Source organism: Halyomorpha halys, unplaced genomic scaffold (genome assembly GCF_000696795.3).
Source record: "Halyomorpha halys isolate HHAL.00 unplaced genomic scaffold, Hhal_1.1 Scaffold1368.1, whole genome shotgun sequence".
NCBI lineage: Eukaryota > Metazoa > Arthropoda > Insecta > Hemiptera > Pentatomidae > Halyomorpha > Halyomorpha halys.
Genome location: NW_027109134.1, coordinates 151,774 through 173,737, shown reverse-complemented (window position 1 = coordinate 173,737; position 21,964 = coordinate 151,774). Strand labels below are relative to the sequence as shown.

General features: G+C 29.6%; 2 protein-coding genes across 4 annotated transcripts; one reads left to right on the top strand and one right to left on the bottom strand.

Annotated features, from left to right (window-relative positions):
- Positions 1–92: 92 nt before the first annotated feature.
- On the top strand, positions 93–16,200 carry Rga (Regena). 3 transcript variants are annotated; one of them, XM_014434423.3, is made up of 8 exons: positions 93–185; positions 1,390–1,465; positions 3,957–4,204; positions 9,482–9,714; positions 11,012–11,251; positions 12,867–13,128; positions 13,528–13,635; positions 15,733–16,200. In XM_014434423.3, exons 2-8 carry the CDS (start codon positions 1,415–1,417, stop codon positions 15,941–15,943), a joined length of 1,353 nt encoding a protein of 450 aa, XP_014289909.1. In that variant the 5' UTR covers positions 93–185; positions 1,390–1,414; the 3' UTR covers positions 15,944–16,200. The 3 variants fall into 3 exon arrangements, with proteins under 3 accessions (XP_014289909.1, XP_014289911.1, XP_014289908.1); XM_014434425.3 differs by lacking the exon at positions 93–185 and adding an exon at positions 205–359; XM_014434422.2 differs by lacking the exon at positions 93–185 and adding an exon at positions 384–815.
- Positions 16,201–19,072: 2,872 nt separating this feature from the next.
- Positions 19,073–21,577, bottom strand: LOC112210751 (gamma-tubulin complex component 4). The gene has a single exon (XM_024360928.2). It carries the CDS (start codon positions 21,177–21,179, stop codon positions 19,215–19,217), a length of 1,965 nt encoding a protein of 654 aa, XP_024216696.1. The 5' UTR covers positions 21,180–21,577; the 3' UTR covers positions 19,073–19,214.
- Positions 21,578–21,964: the final 387 nt, after the last annotated feature.

Below are 21,964 nucleotides of genomic sequence, written 5' to 3'. Positions count from 1 at the left end.
AACTATTGTTTATATTACTTAAATATTTTTAAAACATTTTTATAATTTGAAAAAAATTATAAACAGGAAAAACCGTGTTTGTAAATGTAACTCGATTTCTTTCACTGCTTTAGTAAAATATGGCTGGTTTCATATTGTATTGTTCCTTGGGACAGCTTAAAAGATAATTCTTATTTTTAAAACACGTAGGTTCATTTCTTTCGTTCTAATGAATTTCATTGCAGTTAGGAAAAAGTATTTTCATTTAAACTCATTTGACTTGCCGATTTAAAGTGATTTTTTTAGTGTTGCTGTGCTTTAGTCAAAAGCTTTTCTCTTCCTATATAAATTCTGGCCCACAATTCTTAATAAACCTCAATGTATGTAACATATAGTTCATTTTATATTTAATTTTTGTTCGGGCACTTGTTTAGTGTGGACAGTATTTGCTGGGTAATATCATAATCATGAGTCCCAGTTTCAACTTAAAAATGAGAATTATCTTAATTTTAATTTATTCTGAGTATTTCTGTTAACTTATATTTGCCCCAGTGAACCATTCTTTTCAAAATTCTTGAAATATTGTTATTACAGCCCCTACTAAAGTGTGTTGTTTACTATCCTCAAGTCATATACCCATTGCTACCTTTCTTTATTATGCAATGTTTGGTGTAATAAAATCTTTGAATTGGAACTTCTGTGTGTGCTTTTATTCTAGATGTTAAAGCCTGGTGTCAATAGTTTGATTAAAGGTTATTTTACTATGAATATAAACAATGTTGTTACTTTGTCATGTATATAGTGGTTATGAATTTCAAGCATTTATTAAAAATAAGGTATATAAACTGCTTACTGTTATTTGTTTTTAGTAACATTTAATCATGTTCTCAGTAATGTTTGTATTTGCCCAATAACGTCTCTGTAATTTTGGCATTGTATTTGGGACATCACTGTTTGAGCCCATTGTTTATTATAAATGTGCACCTATTATAATAATCCTGCCTAATATTTATCTATAGCTTCACTTTATCTTCAGTAAATTATCCTCATTTTTAATATTGATTGTTTTCGTGAACAAATAATTTGACGAAATCTCTTTGATTACTGATTGAATTTACATGTTAGTAATCACAATTAGGTATTACGTATACATACTTTTTAATATGTTGCCATTTTTGGTAGCATTTTAATCGAACTCTTGGTCAGTTAAGTTTTGTGTTAAATCTGTATTTCAATATTGTTAAAGTGTTTAGTAAGACCTTAGTTTTATTTATTTCATTTTAGTGAAAGTTCCATGGTTGGATTTTTATGAACAGCAATTGAATATATATTTGTAATGGCAAATTCTTTCTCATCTTCCATCATAAACATCAAAATATTTCATAGTAATATGTTCTGTTTTTGTTTCAGTTGGGACTGTAATGTTAGTGATGTGATGTTTGCTTCTTCTACATTGCATAGAATAAGGGGTTCGAATGATTCTAAGGTAAGGTCTATGGTATTTTTTAATATCTTCATATTTTGTTTAACCTGATTTATTTATATTATATTTGTGAATCTCAGTTTCGCTTTCCCCATTATAAATCGGATCAGTTTAAATTTCTTTATTCATGTTTATATTAATGATAAATAATAATTCTAAGATACAACATTGAATTATTATGAATTGTATATAAGAAAGAAAAATAAAGTAGAAAGAATAAAATTAGTTGGCTAAAATTTCTTCGTAATGAGGTTACGTTAACAGCTGGTTCTCAATGGTCTGGGTTTGGGTGTTGATTCTCTGCAGGTGATACAAAAAAGTTTCATGTACAGTTATAGTTGTTATCTATTAAATTTGATTACTTTATTGATCTTTGCAATTTTGCTCTGGTGTAATTTGAGCTAGACATAGTATAATGTATTTCTAATCAAGTGTTGTTATATCCTTACAAGAAAGATTCTGAATTTGAATACCTTTCTGTGCATAAAATTCTCTCGCGTATTGTGATATTGAGCATTCTAGTCTAGTCTAAAATGCTAAAATAGGTTTTCTAGGAACCTTGTTACAATAATTACATTTAATTCATAACGTTAATTTATGATGAACTCTTTCAGTGATAAAAATGTCACAGTTGCGATCTCATGAGCTTTGATTGCCCTCAGGACCCAGGATCGCAACAATAGTGTGTTGCTACTTTTTGATAAAATCTACCTCATTGTCTTTTCCACTTAAAATTGAGGTAATAGGGAACTTTTTATTCTTTTAATTAAAAAACTTGCCGTATATGATAAGAAAAATATTGACTCTCTTTCTTCATTTCATTTCTTCCTGACCATGTGCATAATTTTTTTTTATGCCATGAAAAAACACAACAAAAAACAAAGTCACATTTATGAAATTATACTTTTAATCCATGTGATTACATTTGCATTATCAATTTCAGAAAATTGCTGCAGGCAACTTTTTTTCCAACAAAAAAACCATGGTACCTCTAGTCCCTACTTGATATTTTATGTCTAAGAAATTTCATTTATTTAATTTTGTTATATTCCTTACAATGTTTACAGCAATTAAATCAAAATTTATAGCTAATTTTGCCAATGAATTTGGTAAAATGCATAGTTACCTCTACTAAGTATTTAGTCCCATTATCTTCCCATGGTATTCGGTGGGTTAAATTAAATTTTGCACATTTACCCTGGTGTAATTTTTGCAACTGATTTAAGTTCACATTATTATTTATTTTATGGTTATTAAATGCTTAGACAATTAGTTCCCCTTCTCTGACTCTAACGTCAAAGAGTCTTCAACATTAAATTAAACATAAAAATTTTTCAAAAAATAATTTTAAAGAATTGGTTTTAAGGTTATTCTTTATTGCTCGCAAGCTTGAAAACAATTTTTTAATGATTTATCTTGTCTTTTCTAAGATAATTAAAATATAGAAATTTCATTAAAAAAAAAAAAAAGTACTAATTTCACCAGTGGCCTCTGGTTGAAATGGCCGTAGCACTAAATGAGGTAAAAAAATTACGAGTAGTTACCAATTAAAAATTAATTAATTTATGATCGATTAAAAAATGTAACTTGTTTTGGTTATTATTAATTCTGGTGAAGTTAGTTACTTAACTAGCAATAACAGGTACAGTCAGGAACATTCAAAATGCTACATAAAATTACATAAAATGCATTTACACTCCCAGTTTTATGAAAAATTAACCATTTGTTGCTTATGTCATTATTTGATCCAACTAGGGCAGAAAAGGTGAGTTATCCTTCAAGTTAAAAATCTATTCTAGCCCCAGGGTAGGAAGGTCGAGATTCATTTGATGGGTCCACCAAGAAATGTAAGTCAAACCGGATTCAAATAGGCAACTTGAGAATATTTAGTAGATGCCTTAACACATTTGGCAACCATGACCTCTATTAATTTTGTAAAGTTGGGTGGAAGTTTTTATTTCCTTCTACTAAGGAAGGAAAGGAGTTTAATAAAACTCGGTGTTCGAATACTTTTTGCTACCTCTGTTAGATAAATGTTTACTAATTCCCAAGGTGGCAAACATTATTATAATACTCTAATGATGAAGATATTCACTTGTCTCAATTGATTTAGAACAAAATGTTTAGTTATTTATGAGTATTTAGAGTTGGATGATAAAAAAATTAACTTTTTGGGTTTTTAAAAATCAAAATATGCCTTATAGAACTTTCAAATTCTGTCTAACAATAGTTGCACCAAAACATATTTGTTATTGCTTTTATATTTATTTGATAATTATAACTTTAAAAACTTGATTAATTATTAAACACTGTGTTTACTAAAAACAAATAATCCATAAAAATTATTTTATTGAGGTTTAGCACAATTTTGAATGTTGATGAATGGTTGTATTTTCATTAAACTGCTTACTTCATTAAGAACCAAGAATTTCATTCTATATATATTTTAATGTATTTTCATGCATAAAATATAACTTCAAAATATTTTATCTAGGTTGATGTGATGGCTAACCTGAACCTTCAACCTGCGCCTCGGTCAATGGGTGGTTCTCGATCTGGGTTTAATTCCATTTCAACTGGTCATGTTACCCCTACCTCTGGGATGTTTAATCCTGCGTTTACACCGGGTGGGCAACTAAGCCCTAGCAGGTTAACAACAGGAAGGGGAGGAAGTTTATTCTCAAGGTCAGCACTTGCTGAAAGGCGGCAGGTTTCTGGCTTGGGCTCTGTTATACAAGACTGGTAAGATAATATTTAAAAGTAAATTTTTCATAAATTATTTTCATCTCTTATATTTATTTATTAAATAATTTTGTTGGTATTTTTCTTCCATACATTATTGCTCCATCTATATCTACTTAAAAATATTTGAGGTTATTAAATTCATTTGTATGCATTTGGTCAGTCTGGAAACTAACATTATCTCCAGTGATGGAAATGAACCCCATCACCATGATTTGCAAGCGCTCAGTCCTTCCTGAACATCTTTGCTTTTGTGGTTTCTATTTTGGAAGAAATGAGAACCAAAGTGATTGGTTTTCATAAAGATATAGAATTCCATTTAAAGTGATTGGTTTTCATAAAGATATAGAATTCCGTTTAAAGTGATTAGTTTTCATAAAGATATAGAATTCTGTTTAAAGTGATTGAAATGAACCCCATCACCATGATTTGCAAGCGCTCAGTCCTTCCTGAACATCTTTGCTTTTGTGGTTTCTATTTTGGAAGAAATGAAAGTTAATAAATGTGGGATTGTATCTATACATTGAAAGATATAGAATTCCGTTTAAAGTGATTGGTTTTCATTAAGATACAGAATTCCGTTTAAAATGATTGGTTTTCATAAAGATATAGGATTCCATTTAAAGTGATTGGTTTTCATAAAGATATAGAATTCCGTTTAAAGTGATTAGTTTTCATAAAGATATAGAATTCTGTTTAAAGTGATTGGTTTTCATAAAGATGTTTAAGTTAGTAGTCCTCTCTACCTATCCTGTATTCCTTCACCTTTTGTTTTATATTTCATTGACTGCTGTTATATTAATAGTAACTTCTTTCACTAATAGAAAAGACCCCTTTCTGCCTCAGAATACAGTTGTGTCCTGGAAGGCTATAATAGGTCATATTATCATCATGGAAGGATAATTCTGATATTGATGCATTAATATTATTTAGTGGTGAACCCAAACAATTGCTTCTCAAGTTATCACTACTCTCATTCTCATAATAATCATAAAAAATATTGTAGGAATCTCACTGCTAACTTACTTTTTTTTTTTTAATTCCCTCTCCCTTGCCATTTCTGGCATACGGAGTGCGGGAGCAGTGGGGTAGTGCGCGCTAGGATTGTGCATGCCACTGCTCCCGCACCCCGTATGCCAGAAATGGCAAGGGAGGGGGAATAATAAAAAAAAAAAAAGTAAGTTAGCAGTGAGATTCCTACAATACCATGGAGTAGTGCGCGCTGGGATTGCGCATGCCACTACTCCCAATGATCTTCATCCATTCGGTAGGCCCTGTACAGAACTTACTGGAGTCTTCTACATCATCTAATCATTATTTAATTATTATTATTATGTCTATAATTGGAATAATCAGCCATTAAACTTATAACCCAATGTAAATTAGGGTCAATGAAACACATCTTTTTATTTCTCACCCCGTTACTCATCCCCTTTTGAGCTATACAGATGTTGCATCAACATGTAGTGTAGCATCAAACTGTTGTAAACAAAATAATTTACAATGTTCAATTTTTGGTTTGGCTTCTTTTTTTCTTATGCCTGTTCCGTATGGTCTACTTCCAGGAGGAGGGCTTTTTTCAGCAAAGATTGAAGTGGGCTTGCCCAACATCTTTTTTCCACCCATATACAAACCCCTTATAATACAGGTAGGTTTGTTCATTTACTATCTGAGAAAGTGTCCTCTGTGCAGGCATAGTTGAGTTTCCATCAATAACCTGGCCTGGCCCGTAGTGCCTCATATTGCTGTCCCAGTTCAACCGTGTAACATTTCAAAAAATGGTTATTTTGAGATATGTTTGTAATCTAAACAATAACGGTAAGATCTATACCGTTCAAAACTGTGATATCTCAAAATTCTTTTTTTTTTTTTTCTTAGATTTTATGACATTTATTTTACTATTATTCTGTTTTACTGTATAAATCTTACTCTTATTGCTGAGATTACATGCATTTCTCAAAATAACCAATTTTTAAAATGTTACGATGTCAACTGGGACAGCAATGTACATCATAATCAACTAAATGAAATAGACTTTCTAAATCATAACACATTATCAATTAAATTCAGCTATAGATTCACCCTTAGTTTCTAGAAATTCAATCACTAATCTACTTCCCACTTTGTGGGATCAGTTATACCCTGTACCATATTAAATAATGGATTCATTGTAGACAGTAAAATATTAAAACACTGATTCATTGATGTGCTGTCAAGCTTGAAATGTCCAAATGAGCGAGCTAGGATTACAAGAAAATATACATTTTCCTTTATTTTTGCTCTGGAATCCACCTTACATTTTCTAATAATCCTGATAATCTTAATTTTTGTTGTGAAACAAAATGTTTTGCTTCAATGAAGATATGACTGATGATATAGCCAGGTAAAGGTAGATTTTTTGATAAGACTGTACATTTGTATATAGTTCAAATATAAAAAACTGTAAAATAATTAATGACAGGAAATAAGAATGTAAATATTTATTAACTACTTGGGTGAAGTAGCCTGCGATAGGAAAGTTTTTTAAATACTTGGACAAAGTAGTTCTAAGATTCTCCTCGAATGGCCTTAAAGTCGAAACACCGGAGAAAAATAAACAAATTGAGAGAAAAGGATCAAAAGATATTTGTCCTTTAATTTAAATTACCTACTTCCAAACAAAAATTTAATATATCATAAATTAATTAACTCAGATATTAAGTTTGGTCTCATCATTATTTTTATTATTTTATTCAAAGGAGATAAGGACTGTTTGGCCATTGGTATAAAATGGTTTCATGATGGATTACTATATTTAACTCTCAAACTTAATTTTGGTGTTCCATTTTTTGTCACCACTTCATTAGTCGTTCCTAATTCCACTCCACAAATCCTTCTGGGTTTCAAATCAATAGTTTCAGTATCTGCAGTTCCAGTTTTAACATGTTTTATTTATGATAGTTAGATTTTTTTATACTAGAAAACATGACAAATTAGCTTAAAACTCATTTAATATTTTTTCAAGGTCAACACATTGTTGTTTAAACGGTGATCCCTCTTAAATCTGAAAAAATCAACAACACAGTTTTTACTTTATTTAAATTTTTAAAAGACCGATGCATGATTCTGGAGACATCTTTTATCAATCATATTGTTTTCTTGGATTCATACATTATCTTTTCTGACTTCAAGGATTCTTTTGAATGTTATAAATATTTTTCTGACTTACAAGTTATCATAGCTGAAGTGAAGATATTATTAGACCAACCAAATCTTGTAGGATGTCTTCAATACTATAAAATAGATATGAAAAAAATGTTTTAGAATTCATAATAATGATATGGAATAATAAGATAGATTGATAGAAATGTAACCAAAATAAATTGAGAATTAGTGAATTGAAATCTTTCTACTTTTCTTTTTATTCTTATTATTCTTTATTGTGAACATTGGTTTTAGCTACCATGTTTCAAAATCAATGCCAATGATCATGTATATTCTTATTAATTAATGATTATATTTAGACTTTGAATTAGAATGTTATGTGGTGTGTTTTATTAATTAAGAGTGGATCTTGTAATGATATATCAGGGCATTCATGATCATGAGTCAAAATATTTGGAAACTGAGAGGGGATTTATAGAAAAAGTAAATGAATTTACTGTAGATATTGCAAAGGTTTTGAAAGTTATTACTTCTAAACTGAAATATCTTCCATTAATTTTAATAAACTGTGATATAGTTAATTTTAGAAGTTAAAAGATGGAAAGGAACAGTTGGCTAGTACTTAGCCTGTTCAGTAAAAGCCCATTATCTTTTATTTTATTTTATTTTTTTCATCTCTTTGATGATGCTTATTTTATAATTATTTTAACTATATTATTTCTTTTTTCTGTTTATTATTTAGTTACTGTTCAATTTATCTATTTTCCTCATAGTATATGTACATAGATTTACTTATATGCGTGTATATACATTTTTTCTTCCATATTAAAATTTCATGTATATACATTTACATTCCATGTATACAAGCATATTATATTGGTTTAATAAATTTTAAGTACCTTTTAAAATTTTATGAAGTTGTTTAAAGTACAAATAAAAATAATAATGGGTAGGATCATTTGGGGAGTGAGAGTAAATTTTATATATAATTAATTAATTATAAATATGTGTATGTGTACATAAATGATGAAGTTTTCCTGGTAGTCTCAAAATAAAGCTGTAATTATTTATTATTTTTAGGCTTTTATTCACACAATTTTCATTTGATTCAACATTCCAGAAAGTTAATATTAACTATTTTCTTATCTGCTACACAATTTTTCTTAACTACAAGTTTTCTTATTCTAATTTACTTGGCAAACTGAATTTGTTTGGTAAAAAAGTTTTGATAACAGACCTTGAAGGTTGATAACATTTATCTAAACAAAATTTATTTGGAAACTATTCCTTGTCTGCATAATTCTTTTAGCTTCTTTTGCAAACAAATAATCAGATCAACTTTAATCCTTTTTAGGTACATAATTCCAGTGGTGGTTTATATTATTTTACAACCACAACAACCAACATTTCTGTCCTTCATTTATTTGATTTTCATTTGTACCAAATTAAAAATTGTTTTCATTTATGTTTATCATTTAAAACACTTCTCAATAACATTTTAGTGCAGTAACATTAAATATTTGCAATCTGGACAGTGTTTTTTTAAAAGCAGTTTTCAGCGTCAGTAATGGAGCGTTATGTGAGTGAATAATTTGTCTTCCTGCTTTAGAAACTTTTAAAAATGGTTTTTCCATTTCCTGACCCAGAAGCAGTTCCTTACACTCCAAAATTTTATGGGAATTTTCAGTAAGTCATTATGCATCAGAAAAAAATGAAACAATGATAAGTAAATTAGATATAGTTAATTGAAATAAAATAAATTCAAATAGTTATTCTATTTGAATTGTTATTATTTAGTATGTAATTATTTTTCTACTCTATTCGACTTTTAAATACTCAACCTAATAAGATAACCTATCCATTATCAGACATCCTTCTAGGTTCAAGCAATGGATGATTAATTTTTTTCTCAAATTTATTTTAACATGGATTAATTTTAATACTAATAATGGATTTATGTATTTTAAATTTAATTTTAAATTATAATTTTTGAAACCTGAAATAACATTCATATTCATTGTTTTCTGGTTGTATTCATGTTGTTCTTTTAGTTTTTTTTTTAAATTCCCTGTTGTATTTATTAATTTTCAAATATGTGCGATTTTGTTAATTAATGTCCCTTCCTTTTTCTAGGAATTCTAGTTCTATGGGTTCAATGGCCAATTTTGGCATGATGTCAAGCAGAAGTTATGGGTCGAACACAGGATCAAGTAGCATGGCGAATTTCCATTCTGTTTTTTCTGGTGCGGATTCGAGTACACCTCCTCTTCTGGATCTCTCAGAATTCCCATCTTTAACGAATCGTGGAGGTGCCTCGGATTCAATACCTCCTACATCCACTCTTCAACCTGGAAAGCAGCCTTATGGTATCTTTCACGAATAATTATAATTTTTAATCAATTATATTATATAGCTGAAAAATTTGTCTATTTGTATGTTTATACAAGAAATTGTCACTGTTAACATCAGTTTCAATTGAAAGTAACTACACTCTAAACATAATTAAGCCCAACATTGAGGTCTTAAATACAAGTTATTAGAAGAAATCCCACATGTATTGAATATACACACAGCTGCAGCCGCAGCAGCTAGAGCAAAGATCCTATGAACTGGGCTTGTTTATTGAACCCTTGGTCGCTACTTTATTAGCTAACTCCTATTTCTAAAGTTGTTAAAATTGTTAGGAGTTATCTACTTGATAGTTGTTTTTTCTTTTTTTATTTTTATTTTGTTAGTATTTATTTAAAAAAATTATCTGTCAAAAAGTTCCCTTTCTGGCAAGGATAATGTATATTTTCTAATAACCCATTATTTACACTGCAAATAACTCTATAAATATGCAATATATTTTAGGGAATTTAGTGTCAATAAACATATTTTTATTGGTGCAAGCAATTGAAGAGTAGATTATAAAGAATAATAGAATCTGAGTTAAAATAGATCTTTTATGCAATTTTTCTTTCCGATAATTGAATATTTGTATTGATTATGATAATCTCTGATCTAATTAAAATTTAAAAACAAAACAAAAAAAATAACAGTATTTTATTCCCTCAGTCATCTAAAAATATTTAAATTGACAATCCACTAGCCTTTCCGGCGATTAAAAGTAAGGTAATTTTAAAATGTGTTTTCAAATTATTTTAAAAGTATAATATAAAAAATAACTTGCCCAATATAGGAATGAAGAAAATCTTAGTTTATGTAGTTTTAACGGTGATGTGTGTTTTTAAAAATGAATTTTATGTGTAATATTGATTAGTATATTGTTGATGAAAAGCCCTGAGAAAAAAATTACCTATACTGATAACTAAAACTTCCTAGACTAGTATTTATGAAACCAAATAATGTGACTAGGGCTTAGAAAAAGAAAATGGCCAAAGCAAAGTGCTGAAATGTTTAAAGTAGTATAATATTTAAAAAAATTATATATTTTTATATAGTTTTAATTTTAATAATCTGGGTTCAATATGGTCCTCAAGAGATTTTTTTTTACTCAATCATTTTGATTGATATTTAATTATTAAAAATATTTAAGTTTTTAGTTAATTACTCATAAGATTATTATTTGTGGTTAATGCAACCTCATCATTGATCAAATTATTTTATTCTTAAATGTGTTTTTTTTTTGTTAACTGTATTATTTCTGATATTGTGTCTCAGTGGGCATGGTGAAACAGCCTACATCAGAATCATCGGAATTCACGATGTCTTCCGAAGACTTTCCAGCTCTTCCTGGCTCAGAAGGAACACCTGGGGGCAGTAGTGGGGAAAAAGCAACTAGTGAAGAGGGTTCAAGGCTTACAGTAACCCAAGTGGTAACAACGACAACAAATGAATCAACTACAACCAACCCAAAACCTCCTCAGCCTCCTAAGAGGGGAATTCAGACATCACCTGATGGTTAGTTAATAATACAGTTAATATATTTGTGATTATTTTGTTTATCTTTAATTTTATTTTTAATTATTGCATAGCTTATTGTTCGTAATAAGCATTTCTATTATTAATGGAAGGTGCAAAAATGGTCTTTAATAAACCATGCATACATGGGTTCAATTCCTAATACCCTGGGTTATATTCTCTATAAATTATAGCCTTGAATTGAATCCACTTAGCGTCATGAAAATTAATGATTAGAAACTTAACATATTTACGGCAGCACAAGCTAGTATAATAAACCGCTGACTTTGTTTTTTAATATGTTATTTCATAACACTCATAAAAAAGCAATATACTATCAAATCTACTTTTTAGCTACATTATTTTTTTTGGAAGAAGATAGTTGACCATATGAAGTAGATTTTGAGGAAGATAGTCCGGGTGACGGTCAATAAAGGTATCAAAATAGTAAAAGAAAACTATTTATTTTTAACCAACGTTTCGTCTTACTTTGTAGGGCTGTCAGATTGATAAAGGTACTATTTTGATACCGTTATTGACTGCCACTCAGACTGTCTTCCTACAATCTTCATTATTTTTTCATAACCATGTTATTCTTCTTTCACCCCCCTTTGATCGGCCAAGACTCCCATTGGAGGCCTATACTACTTCTGACATATGTAGGGGGTTATCTACAGGTGACCAACCTATTCTAACCATGGTGGGGTGTCAAGTTTTTCATTTAATGGGACCGCCACTCGCAGATCTCAGATTGGTAGATTTACTTCTAACCACCTGAACTAAGGACAGCCCTCATGTTATTCTTACTTAAACTTGTAGTTTTGTCAATAAATAGTACACGATTATTCAACCTTAAGGAATTTACAACCATTCCTTTTTCAAAACAGTTCAGCTGAACTTAAATTTTCCTCTGCTGGGCAAAAAAGGTAAAAATATTTAAAAGTGGAAGTTTTTATTTAAATTATACGATTTTAATAAATCTTATTTAATAGTTAAAAGAATATAATAAAAAATCTATTGATTGTAATATATAATAAATTATGAATGAGGAGAAGATGGTTGGGGGTGCGGTCAATGAAACACAAATAAGTATGATTAACTTATTTTAATGTGCCGACGTTTCGGCTAGAGTTTCTAGCCTTCTTCATAAATTATGTCAGTTTTCAAATTTTGTATATGAAAATAATTTGGTGTGTGTTATTTCTAATAAAAAATCATATAATTGATCAGATCTAACTTTAAGGGGAAAAAAGTTAAAATATTTTATAATTAGATGAGTCCATAATTTCGTTTATTAGTAGTGTTCCAAACTTGTTATCAGAGACTAGATTTTTATCCGCTAAAGAACCGAACATTATATTGAGAAAAAAAATGCTAATATGTGTAGTAAATTAATCTAAATAAATGATTATTTTTGTCGTAATACAATATTTTGAATAATATACTTCTTTTTTTTAGGCACAGTTATTGGTAAAACACCAAATGAAAATCTAACTAATTTTATAACTAATTCCCTTGAAATCCAGTCATTACATTGTTTTCTAATGCTAATAATTCTCATGATTCATGTCCTGCTACATTGAACCTTTTACTGAACGATTTTAATGATTCACAGGTAAGGTTACGAATATCCCTAACAGTATGGTTAAAGACCAATTTGGCATGGTAGGTCTTTTGACGTTTATCCGAGCAGCAGAAACTGATCCTAACCTGGTGTCACTGGCATTGGGTCAGGATCTGACTGCTCTTGGTTTAAATCTCAATTCACCTGATAATCTCTACCCAACGTTTGGCGGACCTTGGGCAGAGACACCTATGAGGGCGCAGGACATAGACTATCATGTTCCTCCTGAATACATCATTAACCATAGTATCAGGTATAGCATTTTAATATGTTCTAATATATCTTTAAGTTATCTTATTTTTATGACTGCTTACATATTAGAGTATGTATACAATACTGAGAATATGCAGTTATACTAATTTAATTAATTTACCACTTATTTTATTAAACACTATTTCAGTGTTACATAGACAATTAATTACTGAAGAAAGTAATAAAAGGCTATTTGTAATGTATTGAGATACATTAAGGCTTAAATTAAGTGTATCTAATTTTATGATTTTTCTTTTATTTAATTTTCAAAAGAAATATTACTTCCTCTATCACTTTATCCATCTGTTAATTGTTTAATATCAAAATTGATTAACTGTTATAATTATTCTTTCTTTTCTGTTTTAACATTATTTTAAACAAAAGGAAAATTATTTTTTAGGGATAAACTTGCCCAATTGAAGTTAACAAGATACAAAGAAGATCTACTTTTCTTCATGTACTATACGAATGCTGGGGATATGCTCCAACTAGCTGCAGCTGCCGAACTGTAAGATCACATATTATTTTTAACAATTTATATTCTTTAATACTAATAGCTAACATTTAATTGTTATTTAAATACTTCTAACTTTTGTTTTAATGAAGGCCATGCTTTTCTTAAAAAATTATGAGGTGTCATCCTCGTTATACATGGGTGTTTATGTTCTTGACCATAACACTTTTAATATCAGTTTGGTTTATTTGATCAATACCCATATCTGACAACTTTTAGCCACTTACACACTTGATCATTCGCTCCTAATCAGCATGTGTTCATTCCGTTTTCCTAAAATATGAACTGGCCAAATGGATCCACCTGCCTGATCCAAGAGTTGTCACAACATTAAAGTTATTATTTTCCTTTTGAGTTCAAATGCAATTGTGTCAAGTTAACTCTCTTACTCCTCTACAATTGTAACAAAATTATTCCCCTACTGTGGAACAAGGATCAGGGTGATAATGTTTTAAGCATTAGACAGCTTTTGGGTATATCTTGTCTGGGGCCTATGCTGTTGTATAATCATGGCTTTACTGAGTAAAGACATGTTACTGAACTGATAGTGTTGGAGTGTGATCCATGAAATCCAGCCTATAGAACATACATCTGCAAATAATTTTAATAATGCATTTCTAACTGTCCTAAAACTCTTACTAATTAGATAATTAATTTAATAAAGTGTCAAATTAGATTTTGTTTTTTCCTGTAACATCTAAAGTTTACATTCTATTAAAACAGTTAGTTATGAGTTATAGGAAAATAAATTAAACAGTATTAAATTCGGTGTCACATGTGTATCATAATTAACATATTAATTCAGTGAAGTAGTATGTTTCTAAACAAAAACAAATTTTTTTTTCAAATTTTGCCAAAACTGAGGTAAAGTGCTCCATAAGAGTCTAATATTGATCCAGAAACACATTTCTAGTGGTCCTTAAACAGTTACTAATTAGGTAATTAATTTAGTGAAGTAACAAATCAAAAATTTCATTTGAATAGGTCTTCTTGTTTTTTCTCCTATAAGTCCGAAATGGTGAATCCTAGTGAGGAAATATAATCAAATAAATTAAAGAACATTAAATTATGCATTAAAGGAGTTCCATAGAGTAATAATTAGGTAAAATGGTATGGTTGTTCCTTATCCCAATAACTGTCAATATACAACCATACTACTTAATGAAATTATTACTTTATAGCCCTAATTTAATGTTATTTTATTCTTATTTTTATTATATTTTTCATTAAGACTTATAGGCAAGAAAAGGCCTATTCAATAGAAAATTTTTAATTCCTTACCTTTTAGATTAATTTCCTAATTACTGTTTTAGCACCTTGAGAAATGCATTTCAAGTGGATTCATTCGAAGTACTTTACCCCAGTTATGGCAAAATTTTAAGATAAATTTCATTTTTTTTTGTTTATGAAAGCTCATGGTTTACGACATATTACTAAAACCGAAACATATGTGATATTACTCATTCGACGCAGAGTTTAATTTCTTATACAATAATTGTTGTGCTAAGCTACCATTGGTTCTCCACTAATTGTGAATAACTTGCAATTTTATGTTAGATTAATCAAGAAGAGAAATTTTATAAGTTGAAAGTGACAATTGTAATCATCCAAATTTATATGTACTCAATGAAGGTTACTCTGATATCAAAATATTCATCAAAACTCAAAATCACAGTACCCATAAACTTGTAGTGTCAGATGAAATGATTAAAATAAATTGGTTGACCCATACACAATATCTAAGTTTGTAAAGGCTCCTGACCTGTTCTGAACAGAGTAAGGTACAGTGTACAATAAGCCCTGAGTGGCCGCAATGCACACATGCTGGATCAAAAAAAAAAAAATTAAATCAACAAAGACATTAAAATTGAATTATTCTGGATTAAGGGACTCTCTGATATAGATGATAGTGAATCAATATAAATGAGGATGACATATTTTCATAATAAATTTTTAAAAATTCTTTCAAGTTATGTAAATTTTTAATTATATTAGTACTGAATTTTATATTTCAATAGTTTTAATGTTTGATTATCAATAAATTATAGCTGTGATTTCACTTATTGTACTTATAGTAGTAAACATTTTTAGTTACAGCAGAGAATGGCGGTACCATATGGAAGAGAAAGTATGGATAACGCAAGCACCAGGTTGTGGAGTCATAGAGAAAACATCTACCTATGAAAGGGGAACTTACTACTTTTTTGATGCTCAGAATTGGCGGAAGGTTGCTAAAGAGTTCTATTTAGATTACTCAAAGCTTGAAAATCAGCCAACAATACCTGCGTATCATGCTGTATGACCGGAACTACAAAAATCCCGCCGTCATCCTGAATATATTGTACAAAATATTATAATTATTATTACTTATTATTACTATGATGATTGAATAAATAAACAAGAGAATGGCAACAGAATTGACGAATTGGAAAGATGCTAATTCCAAGGAACTTCACCCATCTACACAAGAACTCCATTCTCTGAGTCTTTATGTGATACTATCATTTCTATTTTTTTTTTTCGTTTAATTTTGTAAAATAAATGTTTAATTGCAGTTTATTTTTTTCCTTTATATTTTTTCATTTTTCAACTTACCAAAATTAAAATTAGTGACCTTTCCCATAAAATTTCTATTAAATAAAAAGTGGCTATTTTGATGGTAGGGATAATCTAGAACTACTGAATTAAAGCCACAGGGTCATCCTAGGATTATTTCTTATGATTGTAAGATTAAGGAGAGAAGTAACTTCTAGATAGGTTAGGAAAGTAAAGGCATTCAAGTTACCTGCTTAAATGCATTGAGAAATATTTGTGTTAAGATGCTTAAGTAGACCCTAAAAGTAATAATATATGGTTGTCGGGAATATCACTTTGTATACAAGATGGTCCAGATAGCAACCTCGATGCCAGTGTAGCTCCAAAGTAGGTTCTGTAAGCCAAACCATTTTTCAGGATTTTGTAATTATCTAGCCTGTATCAACAAGTTTTTTTCTTTATTATGAATAATTATGATGGTAAAACAATAATTCTTAACTGACTGGTAGTAAATTGTAAATTTAATACATTCTGATAAGTTAGCCTCATTATTTTTGGGTAAGGTAAGCAATAAAAGCTATATGTCACCAGGGAAAGTTTTACTAGACAAAAATATAATAGAACAAGGTTCTCAGTTAAAGGAGAAAAAGTATTGAGCCTTTTCCCAAGACTTCTTTATTCAAGAAGCTAGTTGTTTGGAAGCGAAAAAGAAAGAAATCAGAGTATTAATGTCCTAATGCGTGCAGATGTTCCAGTCTCAGTTACAATCCTTTCTCAGGTCTAAGAAAAAATAAGTACAATCATGATAGTATAAAAGCAATGGAGATTAAATAAAAAGATAGTAAGAAATACATAATTTTTTTTTTACTAAATCTATTATTATTTTGTATTGTTTACTTACCTTACTTTCATGGTTATATTTTCTTTTAACGTTAGCACACATAAAAGAAAGTTAACATTTACTTATATTTCTTCTTCAGCCACATCCATGACCTACATCTACAGTCAACAATACCTTTACCATTATTCGAGAAATTGGTCACAATTGACACTTATGTTTCAACCCACATTGCAGGCCTTCTGGGCTATATACAATGAAGATTAAAATCATAGAAGTATACAGAATGATAGTATGTATATAGTAGAAAAAAAAGTAAATAATATTTATTAAAAAAGTCACATCTGAATAGTATAAAAATAATAATAAAAAGAAACGTACTAAAATTAACATATCGACTGGAGCACTTCAGCGAGGAAAATATCAGTACAATGACTAAAGAATAAAAAAGGAAATAAAAATATGGGGTATAGTTGTTGTTGTTGTTGTCTAGGGCCTAAGGGCGTAAAACCCTGAGGTCATCAACGCCCATTATGGGTTATAGTAAGAAGCCAGAAATAAATGAAGTCTTAAGAATTTCAGTGGATGCTCTTTGGTTTGTAAGAAAGCCAATTGCAAATGGAGTCAATGGAGGATTACACCAAAAAAGTTCCACTCCCAGTTATCAACAGTTAAAGGACCAGTGACTTACAACTTGGGAAGTCCAACCTCAACCCTAAGAATGAAGTCCATGCTGCTGCAGGACATCCTATTATAAATTCTATTATTAACATAACTTCTATTTAATTAATTTTTTGTCAATAAATTGTTAGTTTTTTTCCCTATTAGAGGGCAATTGTTTGTTTTGTTAGGTCTAACAATGTCTTTATATTTGTTATTAACTTCAATTATTTTTATTTATTAATTTCATCTATACCTGTGAACATAGTTCGGGGTGCCTTTAGTATGAGACTTCCCATTTTATTCAAAGGTCCACCCTCTATCCACTTCAACTTTTATGCATTCATCTCTATATACACAATCCAAATCACTGATAAGGTGAATTGTTACAAACTCAATTCAAAGGTATACCAAAATTAGAACAGATTGAAAATAGTTCATATTATTTATTACCCTAATCTGGTTATTTCTGACATATGGATGAGTTATCCAGAGGTAACTAACCTATTCTAACCAGAGTCAGGGGGTCAAATTTTCATTCCACGGGACATCCACAAAATGTTATCCCCCAGGCCACAATTGAACCAGTGACACTATAGTTGCAAGGTTCTTAATGTAACACCTCAACTCCCTTAGCTAAAAAAACAGCTTAGCCCTTTATTAAGGGTATCTGAACATAATTCACTGACAGGAGAAATGAAGGTATTAATGGAATGAATTTGTAGATATATTTCCTCAATTTTAACAATAAGACCTACATTTAAGAAGAAATATTTGTTACTCAGCCTAACACTTTTTAAGATAATAAACATTATCGAAGTAGAATTTGGGTATAAGAGAGAAAAGTTTCCACTATGTTCCATTACAGGAAAAATAGCAGCCAAGTGGAAAAGAACAGATACAGTGAAATATCTGATGGAGATGAAGTCTAAATACTCATCTGTGTTGTAAGTTGATGCTAACAAAGATGTTTTAAGCTGTGATCTAAAATTTTAAAACCCCACACAACGGAAAGGTGAGGAGTTTGTATTTTGTAAGCAACATCTTTTTAGATTATATTAAACAAATAGTATTCATAATCAAAAAAATGGCCCAATTAGTGGTAAATATTAAACTAAAAAAAGGTATAAAATCGATTCACTGTATAAAAATACCTGAAAATACTGTCACCAAGTTTTTGGTTTTAATATTAATGACTGTCATGTCAATCTTCTTGATTATTAACACAGGCATCTATTAAATAAATCAAATCATTTATTACTGAATTTTAATTTAATATCAGTTTTTTTTTTTATAATAAACAATAACTTTCATACATTTATTTGTATAACATTTGTTAATTAATAATTTAAATTAATTTTAAAATTTAATTTTGAAGGTAAAAAGGAAAATGACAAAATATTTAATTCACATTTTTTTTATATTAAAATAAATTAACATTAATAATTGAAAAAAAAAATAATATCTATATAAGTCTTAGTACAATACAATTATTAGACAGACATAAGATGAATACCATGTAAAAAAATATATAGCATAGTTATTCTCCAATATCAAACTGAAATTTGTTTTGATAAAAATTATTATAATCTAAACACATCATCAACTGATATAAGTATGTATAGACATGGAGCGAGTCATTTTGATTGTGATATAAATTTTGATCGATTTTGAGTAATAGAGAAAACATTAGCTTTAAAATTTCATATAACTTTATTTTAAGATTTTTTAATTCTGATATAACATTTTCATTCATCTTTCTTACCATAAGCTCTGAAAATGATCCACAAAGGTCAAAAATTTTCATAAAACATTTATTAATTTTTATATTAACAGTTTCAGTACCAGTAATATGTGATGTGATATTCTTATCAACATCCTCAACTTGATTAAGGAACAATCGGTCAGATATATTTGTTAAAAACAGCAAGAGTGATTTCTGGAGTTCAGTAAACAAAGTAGTTTTTTTAACCTTTGAAAGTAATAGGTTCATTTCATTAGCTATAACGTAAGTCAAACAGTAATTCTGTAGATTACTCACAATGGAAAGTAAATGGATCTTGACCTCGATAAACTCCATTTTAACGGAATGGTGATGGATGTAGTTGATACCTTTACAAGTTGTAGTTAAATCCATTTGAGCTTTTTTGAGCCTTAACAGAAAACTAAAAACTTTATTATACAAGTTTAAAACTTCAGGGGTAAATAAATATTCTAACGGCCATTTAACCTTATAATCTAAATACATTACAGACCACACCGTCAAGCCTAACTTGATAGCTCTTCGATTAGGCAATTTGAAATAAAAAGAATCAATAAAATTACAATTTTCTGAGAGATATACATTATAGACAGCATCTTTTAAAACTACATTCAGATTTCTAGCTGTTACAACGGTGATATCTGAGCTCAGAAGATGACCTCCTTTTAATAAAAATTCCTGAAAAAGCTCATCCCTCCCTAATAAAAAAATTTCCCACATCAAAATTAGCTCGGAATGGACATTACCAACTTCATTACTAATTTGGTTAATATAACTATTAACCCTGATCCACAAATCATCAATAAAGTTAGTGAACATTCTCAAATTAAAAGTCTTGAACTTTTCTATACATGAAAACTGAGAAATGATATCTTTTGGGGTAATGTGGCAAGCATCTAAATGATGAATAATATCATCACTGATATTAACTTCATCATGCTGGCACATCCTCAAAGATTCTCCAATAAATAGAATCTTTACTGCTACAGAAAAGGGTATTAACTGAGGGAGATTTTCTCCATCAACTTCATACTTCATAGAAAAAAACTCAACAGAATGTTCTTGGCCAATACTCCTTAAATCCATTGAATTATCAGGGCATTCAGAGTTAAGAGCTATTATGCCATTAAATTTACCAGAGGCCTTGATGAAAAATTCATTATGAGGATCATATAATAATGTCTGTATTAACCAAAGCCTTATTTGAATATAAAATTGTTTTAAACAAAACTGTTGAATTTCAATAAATACTTCTTTAATGTCAGATGATTCTGAATTGATAAAACTTTCACACAAATCAAGGACCTTGCAGCCTCTGTACCTTTCATCCTTCAATTTTTCCACAGCAGAGTTGAGAGCACACAAAACACCAGAAATACAACCAAATTCTTTATGGATTTCTATACCTGAAATACCAAGTAGAAAAAACTTTTCAATTTTAAATAACTTTGTATTCAAACTTTCTAAAACGTTAAAAACACCATTGCAAAACGACTTATAATATAATCCTGTACTTGAGAGCTCAAATTTATCCAGTGATGTTTCTGATCCATCGTTTAATGTTAAAAATGTCTTCAGACGGTTATACTCTTTAATGATTTCTTCAAAATGTTTGATGAAAACGTTAGTCTCAGTAGGAATATCATCGCACGGAGCTAATCCATTAAGATCAACATGTTTCACTTCTTGCAGCTTGCTAATAACTTTAGAATGAATTGACCATAGAAGTTGATTAAACACCATTATTGACGACTAAGTGCTACATTGAATTAAAGTGTTCTCTACTAAAGGAAATTGAATAAAAATCCTTGATCAAACATAAAAACCTATAGAAATTATTACCAAATAGAAACATAACAATTTCAAATGTTCAGAACTTCGGCACTCGGCACAGCGAGATATGAAACAATGAGTTTTGCTTATAACCGAGGAAATACTTAACTATTAACAAAGCGTTAATTCGATTTTAATGTATTGATTCAGATCTTTGGCTACAAGGCGTAAGGCAATTCACATTTACATCTTACGTATAGACTGCGATGCTCAATGCATCAAGGTGTTAACATACCATTTTCGAGTAAGAACCACGTTCGACCCCGAAATGGTCGGATCGAAGTTTGTGTAGTGGCAGACCCAAGGATTAATTCTCGACCTCTTCACTCTGGCTAGACTAGGTTGATAACCTACAGGATAACATATCTTTTCTGCTCTAGTTGGAGTACATGAGAACGTTAATCCTCAAATAAACAGAGTACATAATAATTGACACCGTGGAACTAATTCAAGGAGCTCTTGTTTATGATTGATGGTCAGGAAAGAAAAAAATGATTTGATGAGTGCCGATTTTTTGGCGTAAATCGTTGGGCCATATATATATAAGTTATGTTTACGGGGTATGTAATAATAATCTTAATACCTAACTCCCTCTGTCAACAACTCTAGAAAGTATAAATATAGGATTACTATTCAGAATAAAGCAGTCTATTATCAGCAACCGTGAGTGTATTTTCTCGTTCCTTTTTTCTTGA

Bases quoted from the DNA above. Each gene is read 5' to 3' on its own strand.
- Rga (XM_014434422.2), top strand. From the start codon at position 772: ATGTATATAGTGGTTATGAATTTCAAGCATTTATTAAAAATAAG. The intron at 816-1,389 runs GTATATAAACTG...TTTTTGTTTCAG, and splicing joins AAGCATTTATTAAAAATAAG to TTGGGACTGTAATGTTAGTG. The intron at 13,636-15,732 runs GTAAGATCACAT...AAACATTTTTAG, and splicing joins CTAGCTGCAGCTGCCGAACT to TTACAGCAGAGAATGGCGGT.
- LOC112210751 (XM_024360928.2), bottom strand. From the start codon at position 21,179: ATGGTGTTTAATCAACTTCTATGGTCAATTCATTCTAAAGTTATTAGC.